Genomic DNA, 17,600 nt, shown 5'->3' with positions numbered 1-17,600 from the left:
GAGACTACAAGGAATTAAAAATAAAGCCAATGTTTAACCAACACAAATGCAGTAGGAAAAGTATTCCTACCTCTTGCAAATAAGTATGAGCATGCATATAAGTAGCACTCTTACCCTGGTTTTGGCATCGATTTTAGCTCCTCGATCAAGCAACAGTTTCACCATATTTGCATTTCCTCTTTTTGATGCAACATGTAAGGGAGTGATGTCATTCTGTGGAAGAACAGAAAAAGAGACGGTTTTGATATCCTTAGTTTAGATAAAATACTGTTGTCTAAACTTCCCCCAACATTATTCTTGTTCCTTTTTAAACATTATAAAACTATACTTTCCAATGTTTCTGACAGCAATTTTTTTCAGAAGGGATAGTCTGTGGTTGGGGTCCACATTTACTTATTTCAATTACTGGTGTTCACTAATGGATGAGATGATAACTAAAAAAAGTATCTCCAAAAGTGTGCCCTTTTTTTTCTCCTCTAAGTGCAAACTGTTACTTATGCAGCTTCTACCTTCTACACCAAATATACTAAATTTTAGGGCAGAAAAAGCCGCAAAGCATGTATTTATGCCTCTTTTAATACAACATTCACTAGCTTCCAAAAGTGAACGGGTAACATAAAGACTACAAAATCCCGTGCCTTTATGTCAATGTATTTTCCCACAAATTTGTGTGATACTAAGCATATTGGATAGTGAGCAGGTGACTGACAAGTGACTAATTAAGTTGGTTTAGACTGAGTCAAAGGAGTGTCATGTGACTCATAATCTTTCCCAGGCTCAGTAGGAGCCTCAGGTTGTCACAGAGGGACAATAGCCCCTGAAACTGGAATATCTGTTCTTTCCTGACATCCCTTGCACATAGTGTCCGAGGGTGTTTGCAAGGTTTTATTAGCAATCTCACAGAGAGCTAAAAAGTTTTCTTTGTAGAATACCCTCAAGGAAGAGCCAAGTTATTACAACAAATTTCAATTAGGTTCTCCTTGATTTTTTTTTGTGTGTGTGATACAAGGGTTCCCTACCATTCAGCTATACCCTCAGCCCTTTTTATTTAAAAAAAAAAAAAATATATATATATATATACACACATATATATATGTATACATATACACATATATGTATATATATACATATATATATGTATATATATATACACATATATATATACATATATATATACATATATATGTGTGTATATATATATATATATACATATATATATGTATATGTATACATATATGTGTATATGTATACATATATATATGTGTATATATATGTATATGTATACATATATGTGTATATGTATACATATATATATGTGTATATATATATATATATATATATATATATTAGTTGTCAATGAATATTTATTTATATGTGGTGCTGAGAATTGAACACAGTGCCTTACACATGCTAGGCAAGTGCTCTACTACTGCACTATGACCCCAGTGCCAGTCCTTTTTATTTTGATACGGAGTCTCACTGAGTTGCCCAGGTTGGCCTTGAACTTGCAATCCTCCTGCCTCAGCCTCTGTAGTCCCAGGAATAATAGGTATGTGCCACTGGGACCAGTTTAATGTTCTCCTTGATTTCAATGGTTGGCTATCACATTTCTGTCCTCAGTGTATCTTACAGGTACTATGACCATTTCCAAACTACCAAGGAAATGTATGTATATACTGAAAAAAAAATTCCTATTTTTGTTCCTTATTTTTGTGTAGCAGTAACACAAATTTAAAATCTGTTGTTTGCAAAGGTCAGAAATATCATAAATAAATTAGGCTCACAGGGAAATAGAGCTTGATACACATACAAGCTCCATTTATTGATTGGGTTATTAATAGTTACCAAGTATTGGTCACTTCCTGTTTGTCAGGTATTGTACTAGATTTGACTTTATTTGTGAAGTGCTGGAGATCCACCCAGGGCCTCACAAATGCTAGACAAGTACTCTGCCACTGAGCTACCTAAGGTCTTTTACTATCTCATTTAATTCTCATAGTCCTTAACATGCCCTATACAACCTGAATTGTAATCCCTGTTTTTTCTACTATAATTTCTTATTTGTTTTAGTTATACAGGACAGAATACATTTGGTATAGCATACATAAATGGGGTATAATTTCTCATTTTTCTGATTGTACATGTTTTAGAATCACATTAGTCATGCACTCATATGTGTACATAAAGTAATAATGTCTGTTTCATTCCAGTAGCCTTCCTATCCTCTCCTCCCCTCCCTTGCTGCCCCTAACACTGCTGCCCCTTTTAATCCCTGTTTTACAGATACAGAAATAGCTATCAGAAGCAGGTTTCAATTTTTAAAAGCTTAAACTCAAACACAATATTTTTTTAAAGTATTTTTTAATTTTTTTTTAAATTAGGGATTTGTAGTTATGCATAGTAGCTGGGTTCATACCAACAAACTCATACATGCATGGAATTCAATTCAGCTCCTGATTCCTTGCTTTTCCCTCCCATCCTCCTTCCCCTCTCCCATTTTCCTTCCTCTCTTTTACCTAGGCTTCCCTTTGCTAGTCTATTTATTTATATTTGATTGGCTCTACCTATGCATAAGGGATATGCACATGATTTTTTAAAGAATTCATTCTGCATCGCCTGTCCTTCTTGAGAGAAAACATTCAACCTTTGAGTTTCTGAGTTTGGCTTATTTCACTTAGCACGATATTCCCTATTTCCATTCATTTACTGGCAAATGCCATAATTTCATTCTTTATGGAAGATTGGAACTCCATTTTATTTATACACCCCAATTTCTTAATCTATTCATCTAATGATGGGCACCTGGGTTGATTTTAAAATTCAGCTATTATGAATTGTGCTGCTATAAATACTGAGGTGGCTATACTGCTGTAGCATGCTGACTTTAGATCTTTTGGTTAAAAAAAAAAAAAAAAAAAAAAAAAAAAACAAGGAGTGGGATATCTGGGGCATATGGTGGAACCATCCCTGGTTTTTTAAGGAGTCTTCATACTGCTTTCCAGAGTGATTGTACTAGTCTGCAAGCTCATGAACAACATACAAGTGTGCCTTTCCCTACACAACCTTACCAGTGTTTAGTATTATTTGTATACTTGATCATCATCATTTTGACTGGAGTGAGATGAAATCTAATTGTAGTTTTGATTTACAATTCCCTGATTTCTAGAGATGCTAAACATTTTTTCATATACTGGTTGGTCATTTGTATTTCTTCTTTTAAGGAGTTTTTGTTTAGTTCTTTTGTCCATTTATTGATTGGGTTATTATTATTTTTTGGTGTTAAGTTTTTTGAGTTCTTTGTATATTCTGGATTCAAATCTCCTATTGGAGGAACAACTGGCTAAGATTTTCTCCTGTTCTGTAGGGTCTCTCTTCATGCTCTTAATCATTTTCTTTGCTGTGCAGAAGCTTTTTTATTTTGATTGCATCCAACTTATTGATTCCTGATTTTATTTATTGTGCTTTGGAGATCTTGTTAAGAAAGTCAGTGCCAGCACTTATATCAGGGAGTGGTGACCCTATGTTTTCTTATACCAAGTGTAAACTTTCTGGTCTGATTAAGTCTTTGATCCATTTTGAGTTTTATGCCAGGTGATAGGGTCTAGTTTTGTGTTTCTATATATAGCTATCAGTTTTCCCAGCACCATTTTTTTTAAAAAAGCTATCTTTTCTCTAAGGTATATTTTTGGTACCTTTATCAAATACCAGATGGCAGTAGGTACCTGGATTTGTCTTGTGTCTTCTGTTCTGTTCCATTGGTCTTTATGTCTATTTTGATGCTAATAACATGCTGGTTTTGTTATTATAGCTCTGTAGTATAATTTCAGATCAGGTATTGTGATGCCTCCCGCTTTGTTTTTGCTTTTAGTATTGCTTTGGCTATTCTGGGTCTCTTATTCTTCCAAATGAATTTAAGAATTGTTTTTCTGTGTTAAACACGTTATTAAAAAAACAATTTATAATGAGAAATTGCAAAGTTTGAGAGAAAAGCATGATGAACTTGAGGTGCTCCTCAGCCAAGCTCAATAAATTATCAACCTTGGGGCAGGAGCATTGTTGTGGCAGAGTACCTGCTTAGCATGGGTAAGATCCTGGTTCTGTTCCCAGCACCAATCCCCCTGACCAATTAACCCTTTGCTCATATTTCTTTTATACTCACTACTTTTTTCTTCCCTTATGAACTTAAAAGAGAAGAAAAGGCTGGGTAAGGTGGCACAGGCCTGTAATCCCAAAAACTTGAGAGGCTGAGGCAGGAGGCCACCCTCAGCAATTTGGCAAGGCCCTAAGCAACTGAGACCCTGTCTCAAAAGAAAAAAATAAAAATGGCTGGGGTTGTAGGTTCAATCTCCAGTACTATTTATTATTTATATTTGGGGCAGGGGACCCTCTGCCTTGTCCAGGGGTTGCTCTCTTACTCTCCTATTCTCAACCACTCCACAATAGCTGAGACTACAGGGAAATACTGCTGCATCTGGCTAGGTGAGGATGTTTTAAAATAAAATCACAATAAATTATTGTTACTAAGAAAGTAAAAATAACAAAATAGCACCCAAGCCCCCATTTATGTTCAAATTCTCCCATTGACTCCAACTGACTAAACACCACCCCCCATAAGAAGGTCCTTGAACTGAAAGGTCCTTGAAGTTTCTTTTAATCTCCAGAGCTCCCATGCCCCACCTTTTCCCCATGTCCATTTGTTATTGAAGTAACTTGATAACTTATTGTGTAAAGTTTTCCACCACCTACATTTGACTGATGGCATCCCCACGGGTGGTGGTGTTTAACATGCCCTTTCCCCTCCCTATCTTCAGCAAACATTTCTAGTTCAATATTTTTAACCATTCATTCCCTTATGAGTAGAGAAACTGTACATTCTTTATATCTTGTTATTCTTAGATATTAAAATATAATTTAAGAATTATTTTCATAACAATTAAGGATTATTCTTAGAGGCCAAAATATAAATCAGTGATGAATTCATTAAATAAAAGAAGAAAAAGGCCTGAGTATAACAGTTTATCTTAGGAACACTGATGAGGACTAATGCCATTGTTCTAGAACAGGGGTAGGCTGATGTTTTCAGCAAAGGGCCAGATGGCAAAATTTTCTGCTCTGCAGATCACAATGTCTGATCTGATGTACCCGCTCAACTTTGCCACCGTAGCACAAAGTGGCCACACAAAAAATATAAAGAAGCAGCAATGGTTGTACTCCGTGGGCTGGATTTGATGTGCAGGCAGTCCTTGGCTGACTCCTGCTGGGACCCCAGCTTATGGTTGAAAGTTTCAACTGTGTGTGACAGGTTACAAAAGAGGAAGCGAGGCTACATGGTGTGCACTGTGTAAGGTTTAGTCCTGAGTCCTGTTTGATATGTGTGAAGGATAGCAGAAGGAAATACATTTTATGTTGACTTTTAGGTCTGTTTCACTTGTCTCTATGTTCTGGGCTCAAATGTGTGTGGCTCTAATGACCCAAGTAGCACAGTGGGTGAACTCTAGCTCTGAGCCAGCAGGTGGAGTGTCAGGTTAGGAACACAGGAAACAGTCCACAGGAGCCCTAGGGGGATTTAACCCCAAATCCTCATCGTTTCCCCATGAGTAGGGGCTTCCTTGCTATTGTCCCTTGGAAAAATGGACTCTCACCTGATTAAGAAGGACTTAATTAACCTTTATCACAACAGGCTAATTTTAGTGAGAGCATTAACTATTTCTGTTGCTTCCTTTCGGATTTATATATTCTCTCTCAGACATAGAGATGTCAAAAAGAAAAAAAAAGGTTGCCTGGAATTCCTAATTTTCATATTTTTCTATACCCTTCCTAGAGGACTACTTTATATTTTGTAGGCTTTTAAAAAAGTGCTATAAAGGACTTATATACTTACAACTTCAATTTAACTTCATGACAACCATTAAATAATATAGAAAACTTTAACTCCACTTAATAAAAGAAGGAGATATCGAAATGGTCCTTAATTTGCAGATTAAGAAACAGCTAACCACAGGCAGAATTAGGATCAGAATTCTGATTTCCACATGCTCTTACAGTGGCATCTTCAGTTAGGGGTCAGAACGCCTCTATCTAAAGACTGTTGCTTTTCTTCTCTGTCAAATGGAGCTTTTCACTGATATGCACACTTTTTCATTCCTGAGTCATGTAGTAACTGCTTCTGTCAAGTAGGAACAAATCAAGAGCAAAGTGGCACCTCTGAGTCACTCAGAGAGCTATTTATATTTTTATTCTTCTGTTAATCAATAAAAGTATCTTATGCCCTACTATGTATGAGGCCGGTTGCTACACTTCCATTGTCCAACCAAACAGCAAATTATCCCAACATATCAAGAGTCCAATGATGTTAGAGGCAAAGTCTTATTTAAAGATTTTTTTTAAGAGAGAATTTTAATATTTATTTATTTTTAGTTATCGGCAGACACAGCATCTTTGTTTGTATGTGGTGCTGAGGATCGAACCCGGGCCGCACGCATGCCAGGCGAGCGCGCTACCATTTGAGCCACATCCCCAGCCCTCAAAGTCTTATTTAAAAGAGCCCCGATTTGCTGGTGAAATTTGTACACACTTGCTAGATTGCAATTTGGCACCATATATGAAAAGCCTTCAAATCTGTAATCACAGATACAAGGCAGTGTTTGACAGTCAGGGTAGAAAGAGCAGGAGTATAAAGAAGGATCCAGCCCTGAGGCCAGGTAAACTCCCTAAGGCTGAGACAGCTAGAATAAAAGATCCCTGAGCCAAGTGAAGCCAGCACAGAGTATTGGGCAAGAGCAGTCAACTGGTAAGGGTTAGGGTTGTGCTAGAGACCTCCTCTGTGCTGCAGGTGTCCCGAGAAAACTGAGGGAGGAGCTCTAAGATTAAGTTAAATTCTCAGACAGCCCAGCCCTCACCCCAAGGCAAATGGCAGCATCCCCTGAGGACTCATAGACTCAAAACCAAAAATGTAGACTTGGCTCACCCCTCATTAAACTGGTTACATAACTAATATTTGCAGCCTAACAGAAGGGGGAAAAAAAGCATCAATTTTCAGCAAAAGTACCAAATAAGCCGAATCTCTCCTATTACAGATAGTATCCAGTGGTCTATCTAATGGGGTGAACAACACACATGGAAAGATAGAAAATGTCAGCAAAGAATTCCCAAGAGAGAGGCAAATGGAAACACTTGATAAGAAAACCACAATATCAGAAATAAAGAATTCCTTTGATGGACCCATGAGTAGACTTCACACAATCAGGGAACAATCAGGGAACCTAAAAATACATCTATTCATAAGTTCTTCCAAACTGGAGTACAGAAAGTGGGAGGAAGAAAGAGCCAAGGATCCAAGAGCTATGGGGCAATATGAAGTGGCTGAATGGTGTGGCGTAAGGAGAAGAAATGGGATTGGACAAAGGAGATATTTGAAGAGTTATTAATGTCAAGCATTTTCTCAAGATAATGAGGGACATAAAAACCCAAATCTGAGAAGCTTTGGGGACACCAAGCAAGATAAGCAACAACCAAAATCCACCATGATACTCATCAAACTGCTGAAAATGAAAGATAAATAAAAAGATCTTGAGGGTTGTTAAGGGGGAAAGAAACGATACGCTTCATACAGAGAACAAAGAAGTATAGAAGACTCAGCAGAAATTGTGCAATGTAGAAAATAAAGAAGTGACATCTTTAAAAGTTAACTCTCTCCATATATATATATATACACACACATGCCCATTGTAAAAAGGCTATAGAGATATTCACCCAAAATTTATCTCTCCATGTTGGGACTACATATGACTTTTTCCTTCTTCATTCGCTCCTAAAAGAATTCCACTATGGACATTTGTGTAATTTATAGTGAAAAAATGCTTGTATTTTAATATTGCCCAATATACAGCCCACTCTCCCCCTGTCTCAGTTCCACCATCTGCATTCACTCTGATAGCAAGAGAGTCATTTTATTTACTCATTACCTTCTCTAATATTTGAACTTGGAAGGAAACCACTAAACACTGAGATATTCTCACCCTAAAATATATTACTATTTTTTCCATTAATGTAGAAATTTCAATATGGTTAAAGGTCCACACATTATTTTCAAGAAGAAACCTGAATTAAAACTTGGGTGAAATAAATTCAATCTAGAGTTTTGATTTGACCTGACCTGAATTTAGTACAAAACCCACAGATACTACTCTCATTTTATGTGAATTAGCTTATTAATATAATTTTTTTCTTGGATCAATAAAAAATTTTCTTACATTTAAAAATGTACATTCAAAATGTTATAGAATACATTCGCATTTGGGCAGTTTTTTTTTTTTTTTTTAAACTAATAAGGACCTCTGAGTTGATTCAGTCCAGTGACTGAATGAGGAAGAGCTTAGAGATCAAGGAGTGTACTTGGTGTTGCAGAGCTTGGAGCTTAGGCAAGACTCTAGGTTTCCTGATTCCCAGGTAGTTCCCCTTTCATTTCACCAGACTCTTTGCTCTTCCTTAAAATCCACTATTTTCATCAGCAGTATAATAGCATCTTGTTTTACTTTTCCATCACTAGTCAGTGTCATAATCAGTAAAAATCTTAAAAGTATAAATACAATTAACCATAATACTTTTCTTTTCTAGTACTTTCTTTTCAATTGTTTTTTAAAGTATGGTAGCTAAAGACAAAAGAGCATTCCATACACAACATATACATCTTACAAACAGCAATGAAGGGAACTGGCTATAAAACTATTTATAGAAATCACTAATAGGGCTTGTATAAAGATTCAGAATTTTGACTCAACAAAATTACAGCAACTTTATCTGAAACTTTTGGACCAATTGCATGCTTAACAAAACAACAGGGACCAATTGCCATTTCCCCATGTGAATTTGTATTCTCACAGTGGGATTGACAACTCCCATCCCCCCCAACTTTATTTTCTTCTGTGCTCATCTTCTTCCACCTTAATTCACTTTTTATCTATAACCTAGGATCCTCAAAGGCAATAATCACTCAAGTTAGCAGTTAAATTTCCAATTTAGAAGAATGAGGGTTTTTTTTTGGGGGGGGGTTGTTTTGAGCACTGGGGATTAACCTAGGGGTGCTTAACCACTGACACACATCCCCAGACCTTTTTATTTTTTGAGACAAGGTCTGAGTTGCTAAGGCTGGCTTCAAACTTGCGAGCCTTCTGCCTCAGCCTTCATACTCACTGGGATTACGGGCATGTGCCACCATGCCCAACTGTCTTCTACTTTGAGAAAAAAGAAAGAAGCGAATCCCTCAGTAACAAGCTAAGCTCTCTCCGGATTTGTACAAATTCATTACATTCTCCCACAATTCATTCTTCTCCAATAATAAATACTATATGGTATCATGCTGTATTAGATCATGTTATATTTTACAAGATCACCTGTTTAAGATGATGACTTCTAAAAATAAAGATTTGTACAGTACTTTACAAACTATAAAACTGGTTCAGAAATGTGTAGAAGATTTTTTTTTTTTTAGAGAGAGAGAGAGAGAATTTTTAATATTTATTTTTTAGTTTTCGGCGGACACAACATCTTTGTTTGTATGTGGTGCTGAGGATCGAACCCGGGCCGCACGCATGCCAGGCGAGCGCGCTACCGCTTAAGCCACATCCCCAGCCCGTGTAGAAGATTTTTAACAATGAGTTTAGGGACAAAGAAGAAATTCCATTCTGGTTATAACCTTATTTCAACCCAATTTCCCAGCGTGACCTAGTAGCAGGCATATTTCACTGATAAAGTGAATACCAGGTGTCAGTGCTCACTCTTCTGCACCCACCTTCCTGTTGAATTACACCAGGAAATGTGCCTTATCTTATATGAGCATATTTTCCAATCTGTACTGTGGATACAATACCTCTACTGTCTCCATCACAGGATTGTTAAGAGGAGATATGAGAGAAATCATGTGAAAAGGAAGGAGAAAATTCACAGGTATTCCGTATCTTTGTCTCATTTAACTCATATAACATTCCTAGAAAGAGATTTAATTGTTTTATCTTTATTTTACAGATGATAAAAGTGAGACTCAAAAAAATCAAACGAATTTGCCAAAGGTTGCAAAGTTGCCATGGTTTGTCTGAACTTAAGTTTATGATTTCTCCACTAGACTTGTCCTGCACTTCCTAGTAGTATAGATATATGACCAATTCTTAGTATTAGAGAATTCTGGAGGCACCTAATAGTGGGGTACGAAAGATAGATAGTATTTTTGTAGAGTGGTATAGTGGTTATGAGCTGAATTACTTAGGTTCAAATTCTAGGCCTGTTCCATACTAGCTTAAAACCTAGGTAAATTTATATAATTTTTCAGTATCATGTATTTCTTACTTGCAAACTCAGACTAATAACAGTGCTTATAACACTGTCATGACGATTAAATGAGTTAATAAATAAAGTGTTTTAAAAATGGTGCTTGGCATTTAATAAACATAAAAGTTGTTAGGTATAGAACTTTTTTAAAAAAGTTTTTCTACCACTGAGCTATACCCTGAGCCCTTTTTATTTATTTATTTTTAAATTTTGAGACAGGATCTTGCTAAGTTGCCCAGGCTGGCCAACTACTTGGGATCCTCCTGTCTCAGCCTCTGGAGTAGCTGGGATTACAGGCGTGCACCACCAGGCTAGGCTGAAGCGGTTCTTATTTTTTATCATGTGGACATTAAAAAAATTTATGAAACAACTGCATCTTATGAGGGCATTATGAAACAGTTTGGGTAGGAAAAAAACATGCAGATCCAAAGTAGTCTGTGATGTCAGTGAAATCGGAAGGTGCTAAATGGGGCAGTTCTTATGGGTGCAAGAGGCGTTGGAGAAGCTGTGGCTCAGCACAGGCTCAGCCTGGAAAGACTGAGCAGGACTGTGACTCATGAGGGAGGAACAGCAAGGAATGGAAAGGCCTGTTCAATACACATGGCATCTAACACTGTATAAATGCCAAAACATGATAGAAACACTTGGCTGCTCTACTACTGAGGATGGAGACCTGGAATAAACAACTATACCTCTGCTGGGAAATGCCTGCCATTTTTCCCTTCTCAAGTTCTTCTCTGAAACAATTAGCAAAACAAGAGCATTTCCACCTCTTCCCCAAGTGAAAGTAGGGTCATTTTCTACCTTGCTGCTGCTAAGTGGCAGACCTTCCTTTGAATTTAAATATAAAAAAGGCCAGTTTGATCTTTCCTTTTCTTTCAAAATCTATAGGGGATATTATCATCAAATAAAAAAGTAAGTCGATTAGACTGACGTAGAATAATAGGATAGAAAATAATTTAAAAAATGGTAGAAAGGAGATACAAGAAAGAAAAAGACTGTAACTTTTATCTGAAAGCCTTGTGTTAGTTTCTTGTCCTTTGGCTCCCCACGCCTGTCACTCGTAAGTTTCCAGGAAATACACAGATCTTCACTAGCAATCTTAACGTTGCTAGAAATTCACCCACTTAAGAAAATTTCTCTGTGCACTCTTAATTAGTCCACTAATACATGGGTTTTAGAATAGATTGAACAAAGGGAGATACAAAACCTATAATATAGGTATTGTCCCAGTACTATGTAACTGTTTCCATTTATCAAAAAATGGAAAAGACTCAACCTAAGGGTCTTGAGAACAGGCTGACCACCATAAAACATCTTGTGATCACCACATCCCATGCCCAACCCTCACCACTTCAAAGAGCCTGAGACCCTGAAAGCATTTCTTATTCTCAAGATGGCCTGCCTTTTCCCTTGAATGTTTTACTGCTTGTTTTCCCAAATAACTCACTGTGACTCAATATCTGAAGTGTCTAGAAATTATTTTCTGTGGCATTTGTCAAGAACCTGCTACCCTTAGTTGAGGTTGCCATCTTTGGGACCTCGTTGCACCATCTCTAGTGACATTCTGGAGGTGAAAATACCACTCCAATTTTTCTAGATGAAAATTAAATAATACAACTATTTTGTTTATGTCCTGTCTCATATATTTCATGTTCTCAAAAAGTATAAGTTCTAAAATAATTAAAAGTTGAGAGGGAATCCGGTATTCTGCACTAATTCTTACTACCTGTAGTAATTTTTGGCTCTTAGTAATTTTTATGGTCAAAAAAAAAAAAAAAAAGATCAAGTTACAAAATAAGAGATCTGAAGATCAAGATTCTGATGTGTTAAGGATATGTATTTAGAACAATTTTAAAAAATTTTATGTTCTCTCATTCTATTGTTATAATTTAGCACCATTCCTAGTGTAAACAGAAACAGAAAAATGATTAGCAAACAAATTTATAGAGATAGCACATGAAAGATATTTAAGCAAAGACTACACCATCTTCACTCAATCCACAGACATCTCTACAGCTTTTGAAAGTCTTTTCATCTCCTAGGGAAGAGATTTGTATCTGCTAATCCCCAGGCACAGAGCTTGTAATCAGTAAATGTTTGATAAGTAATATTTAAGTCACGTAGATGATGAAGATGGTAATGATTTGCGCACTTAGGGGTTGAAACCAGGGGAGCTCTACCTCTGAGCTTCATTCACAGCCCTTTTTATTTCAAGACAGGGTCTTGCTAAGTTATTGCCCAGGCTGGCCTTGAATTTGTGATCTTCTTGCCTAGGTCTCCAGAGTATCTGGAATCACAGGCATGTACCATTGCATCTGGCATAGCAGTCACATAGATTTTAATATGATGTAGAAAAAATGTAGAATTCCTATTACTTTTAATTTCCTTAAGAGTTTGAACTATTTTTCCATAAATTTTCATTATTTCCACCAAGAATGCTTTATTAGTCTATTTTTATAATAATTTGGTTGGGGTATAATTGATGCACCACAAGATTTACCATTTTTAAGTGTTCAAGTATTTCAGTGATTTTTAATGTACTTACTAGTTGTACAAATCACCATTATCTAGATTTAGAACATTTTCATCATACCTAAAAGAAATCCCATATCATTGAGAAGTAATTTATTTTTAAGTACCCTAAACCCCTGTTTACTACACATTTACTCTCTTTCTCTGTAGTCTGAACTTTCTCCTAGTCTGAATTTCTCCCCTAGATAGAACTATATACTATGTGGCCTTCTGTGACCGATTCCTTCCACTTAGCACAATGTTTTCAAGATTCATCCATGTTGTGGTATCAGAACTTCATTCTTTTCTATGAGAATGCCTAAATTTTTCATGCCTTAAGAAATGCATAACATATTTGCAAACAAAGATACTTTGAATGATAAGAATTTGCTATTTAAAAGATATAACCTAAAAATTTTCTAATAAATGAATATACATAAAAGAAAACACTCCAGCCTTTATAGTTTGAAATATAAGTAGATCTTTCTTTAAAAGAAATTCTACTTAGAGGGTCTATGGTTAATAATACAAGCATAAAATAAACTTGGAAATTTCCTTCATACTGTATTGACCAAGGTGGCTGCTCTTGTTATTAAATATACATTTACCTTTTTATGAATTTTCAATTAACTGAATTAAATAATATGGGATTGCTTTCACAGATAATGAAAATGCTCATTTTTTTTTCACCTCTTCTCCAGTTTTGCTAACTGCTTGCTTATCCTCCAACACCTTTTCTCTCTGTGCCTTCTGGGTAAGGAGATTAAGTCCATACCAGCCTTGCTGAGGGAAGATATCAACTCCACTGACACTTTCTTGACCTCATCCCTTCCAGGGACACCCACTAAATCCCATTTGATGAGACGCCTGATAGTGTTGGGCTCCCCAGGCAGCGGCAGATGCTTGGATATTTAATGTTTGTTGTGAAATCAGGTTCTCAGTGTTGGATCTATTTTGCTCCAAACTCAGGAGATTTATTTATTTTCTTTTAAGGATAATCTGAGGCTAGTCATCGTTAATACTGTCAGAGGCTTCCACTCTGATAAACAGGGGTGCTCATCAACAATTTAGATAAGGCACAGTCAGGTTTTCCTCTGGTTCTTTCAAGTGGTTTAGCAGTACAGGGAGGCAGGTCTTATTTAGAGTAAATATTCAACATTTGCTCCCCACCCCCACACTCAGCTGATACATATAATCCCAGCTGATGCCAGATGGGAAGACTGGAATCAAAGCTGTTCTTGGACCTCTTCCCTCAAATACAAATTTCTCTGCTACCTTTGTATCACTCTGGATATTACAGATGATTCGTATATAGGTATCTAGTTTAGTAGTTTTCAATGTATGCTTTAGGTAAAACACACATAAATTAAAACTTCTATCACAACCATTAAGTGTACAGTTCAGTAGCAATAAGTACATTCACACTATTGTATAAACAATCTTCAGAATTCTTTTCATCTTAAGAAATCAAACTTTATACCTGTGAAGTAATTACCTATTCCTCTTCCCCTCTCCCCAGCCCATTGCAATTACCATTAGAATTCTTTTATGTTATAGCATGAATCAAAATCTCCCTCCTTTTCAAAGGCTGAGTAATATTCTGACACGTAAATATCATATTCTGTTTCTTCATTCACTGTCAATCACTTAGGTTGTGTCTACCTTTGGGCTATTGTGAATAATACTGCTATGTATCTAGATATACAAACCTCTCTAGACTCTGATTTTTTTTTCCTGGTGTATACCCAGAAGTTGAATTAAGTGGTCAAACGATGCTTCTGGGGAAACATCAAACTTTTCATTGTGGCTACATGATGTTACATTCCCATCAAGAGTGTACAAGAGTTCTCCTGAAATCTTCATAACCTTGTCAACACTAGTTATTTTACTGGACAGTAGCCACCCTAATGGGTATTCAATAGATGCTTTTCAAACATTTTTTAGACTACATTTCAGGATTGCCATTATCCATAAATAATGAAGAATGTTGTGGGGTAGGTGTTGAAGGGTGAAACAGAAGTACCTTTTACCCTGTGAAGAGTTCTGCTAAAAATAAAATTGATGCCAATTGAGACCAAGCAACTATTTGTTTTATAGGAGAACAAACAATCACAATGGAACAAAATAACCAACTTTGTGCAGGCCCTAGAAAACATACATTATCTTTTCTCTATAATAACCCATGAAATAGATACTGTTAACTCACATTCACAGGCAAGGTGAAGCTGGCTAGAAAATGCCAGAGTGCAGATATGACCCTGAGCTGTCTGGTTCCATAAGATGTGCAGACTCTTTCCAGGGGTCACAGAGGAGAAAAGATAACCTAACTTTGTCAGACATTAGTTCAAGCTCTGAATCCAAGTAGCATAGTTTCTCTACAGAAAATGCTGCTGACCCACCATTTCCAAACAAACAGGAACAACATATTCAATACCAATAAAAATATTCACTGTCTAAGAGTGGTGGGTTGAACACTGTCATTTGAGGTAAGAACTCATGACTTTCTTTCACATTCATTAAAAGTGTTGCTATTACTGTTCATCCCAAAGTTGCCTGCTATGTGTGTTACCATAAAAAAAAAAATCTTTCCCAGCAAGAAATATGGATGAGGAGGGAGACATAGTAACTGAACTGAGAATCATTTAAAACTCAGTCATATTCAACTGCTTTCTACATGTTAAGAAAAAATATTTCATATTTTTTAATTATTTGAAGTGAATTGATTCAGTGATATGAGATTTTCTATAATGTTTCTAATACTGTAACTTCAATTGAAAAAAATCCCACCCCTTTTTCCAACATGCCACCACCAAAAGTTCTTAAAAGCAAAAATATTAAGGGGCTTCACAATTAGAAATTTTCCACATTCCTATATCACTTTTGACACACCTGGAACTTCTGCATGAAATAATTTCCTTTCCCCTCCAGAAAGTAAACCATCTCTTGTAGACTCTTGAGGCCTCAGTTAACTTGAAACTGTTAGTTTCTCAGGTACCTTGCCTTCATTTGACCTTCAGATAAACTAAATGCTTGCCAAAGTTCCAAACGTGTCAAGAAATGTAAATAATGTCTTTAAAGTTCCTAAAGAAACATGATTTGGAAAGAACAAAACCAACGATGTAAACTGCCTTATGAATTTGTCCTAAGGACCAGAAATGCTCCTCCAGGGACTATGAAGACCCAGCTACCACCAGTGGTCAAAACCAATTTCCAGATACTGCTGTTGCCCACTGAGCACTGACCCAAGTCTCCCAACAGCCCAGTGTGATTGACCAGCTCGAATAGACATGCGTGGAGACAAAGTGACTGAGAAGGCCTGGAATCAGATCTCTGTTCTACTACTTTACTCACAGTAGAATCTGGGACAAATAATTCCTTGGGGATCTCAGTTTGTTCATCTGTAAAAATGTTTATTGCTGTGGGTTTCAAATGATGTGGTGTACATTGAAGTGTTTTGTAAATGTAAAATATGTAAATTCAAGTTTCTATTAAGGGATTATAAACATTAATTGTTACAGGCAAATGATTTTTTTAAGACTCCTATCACTCAACTTGGGCAATTTATAGACAAAGATTTTCATAGCATGGCCTTAGTGAATATTTTCTCATTTTGCCTGATCAAAATTGCTTGTGTCAGTATTGCTGGCATATGCCTACAATCCCAGTGATTTGGGAGGCTGAGGCAGGAGGATCACAAGTTTGAGGCCAGGCTAGGCAACTTAGTGATAAGCTGTCTCAAAATAAAAACGTAAAAAGGGCTGCGGACATAGCTCAGTGGTAGAGCCTCCCAGATTTAATTCCTAGTAACACAAATAAAGCATACACACAAAACAAAAACAAAAACAGTCAAAAAAAAAAAAAAAAAAAAAAAAAGAAATGCAAGAATAGCTGAAGGAACTTGTTAAAAACACAGACTGCAAGTACCCACTGCAGACTTTATAAGTCAGAATCTAAGAGAAAAACTGGATGAGAGGCCTAAATTTAAAAACCATTAGGAATATTTTTAATTTTTAAACTCACAGGGTCTCACTCTTTGCAGAGATAAGCCTGCCTCATATTTCTTATCAAAAACATAAATCAGATGTCGGTCAAAGTCACCCTGAATTTCTAACAAAAGTTCATTTCAAAGCATGATTATCAAAGGCTCAGAAATGGTTTTCATTCATTTTGCCACCCTGATGCTGGCAGAAAATGGTCTGCTAGCCAATCTAGGAGAGATTTTTGTCAGTTGTTTTTTTTTTTTTTTTTTTGCAGGGCATGGCTCTGGGTGAAATCCAAAGCTCAAGTGAATATTGCCTCTGATGTTAGGATATCATGAGCTACACAATCTCAGTGTAGTTTATTTGCTTTTATGTCTTATTTTACATAAATGTTTCTCTCCCCTAAGCTACATGACTTCAGAGCTGTATGACTTTGCATGAGACATTTAACTTCTTGCTTCCCGGTATACAATAGAAATCATACCCACACCTCATGAGATTACTGTGAGGAACAAGTGAAGTAATGTGCCATAGTACCCAGTGTTCAGGAAAAATGGAAAACTATTACCTTAGTTTGAACTTTGTTTTTTCTACCTCAAAGTCTCAGTAGGGAGATCTAAATAGTGCATCACTGGGGTATGTTCGGCAATACCCCAAGAGCAACCTCAGACTGAGCGTGAACTTCTAGGCCATTCCTCCCCATCCTGGGACATCCCACCACTCCAACTCTTATCTGTAAAGAGACTTTTAATCTAGAATGTCTCAGCAGGACATCATTGGCAC

The 17,600-nt window shown here is 36.5% G+C and overlaps 1 protein-coding gene and 1 non-coding gene across 4 annotated transcripts in view; both read right to left on the bottom strand.

Moving 5' to 3' along the window:
- The window catches only part of Ank3 (ankyrin 3), a 321,653-nt gene that overhangs the window by 177,263 nt on the left and 126,790 nt on the right, over positions 1-17,600 (bottom strand). For all 3 annotated transcript variants that reach the window (XM_027931178.2, XM_071611239.1, XM_071611240.1), the window contains exon 8: positions 115-213. In XM_027931178.2, the coding sequence (XP_027786979.1) occupies positions 115-213 (99 nt within the window). The remainder of the gene's footprint in view (positions 1-114; positions 214-17,600) is intronic.
- Positions 486-624, bottom strand: LOC114089560 (small nucleolar RNA SNORA13). The gene has a single exon (XR_003582205.2). It is a non-coding gene; the product is annotated as a small nucleolar RNA SNORA13 (small nucleolar RNA).

This window comes from Marmota flaviventris, chromosome 4, assembly GCF_047511675.1.
Source record: "Marmota flaviventris isolate mMarFla1 chromosome 4, mMarFla1.hap1, whole genome shotgun sequence".
Taxonomy (NCBI): Eukaryota; Metazoa; Chordata; class Mammalia; order Rodentia; family Sciuridae; genus Marmota; species Marmota flaviventris.
The sequence above is the reverse complement of the archived record's forward strand: the minus strand, read 5'-3'. Positions and strand labels throughout refer to the sequence as shown.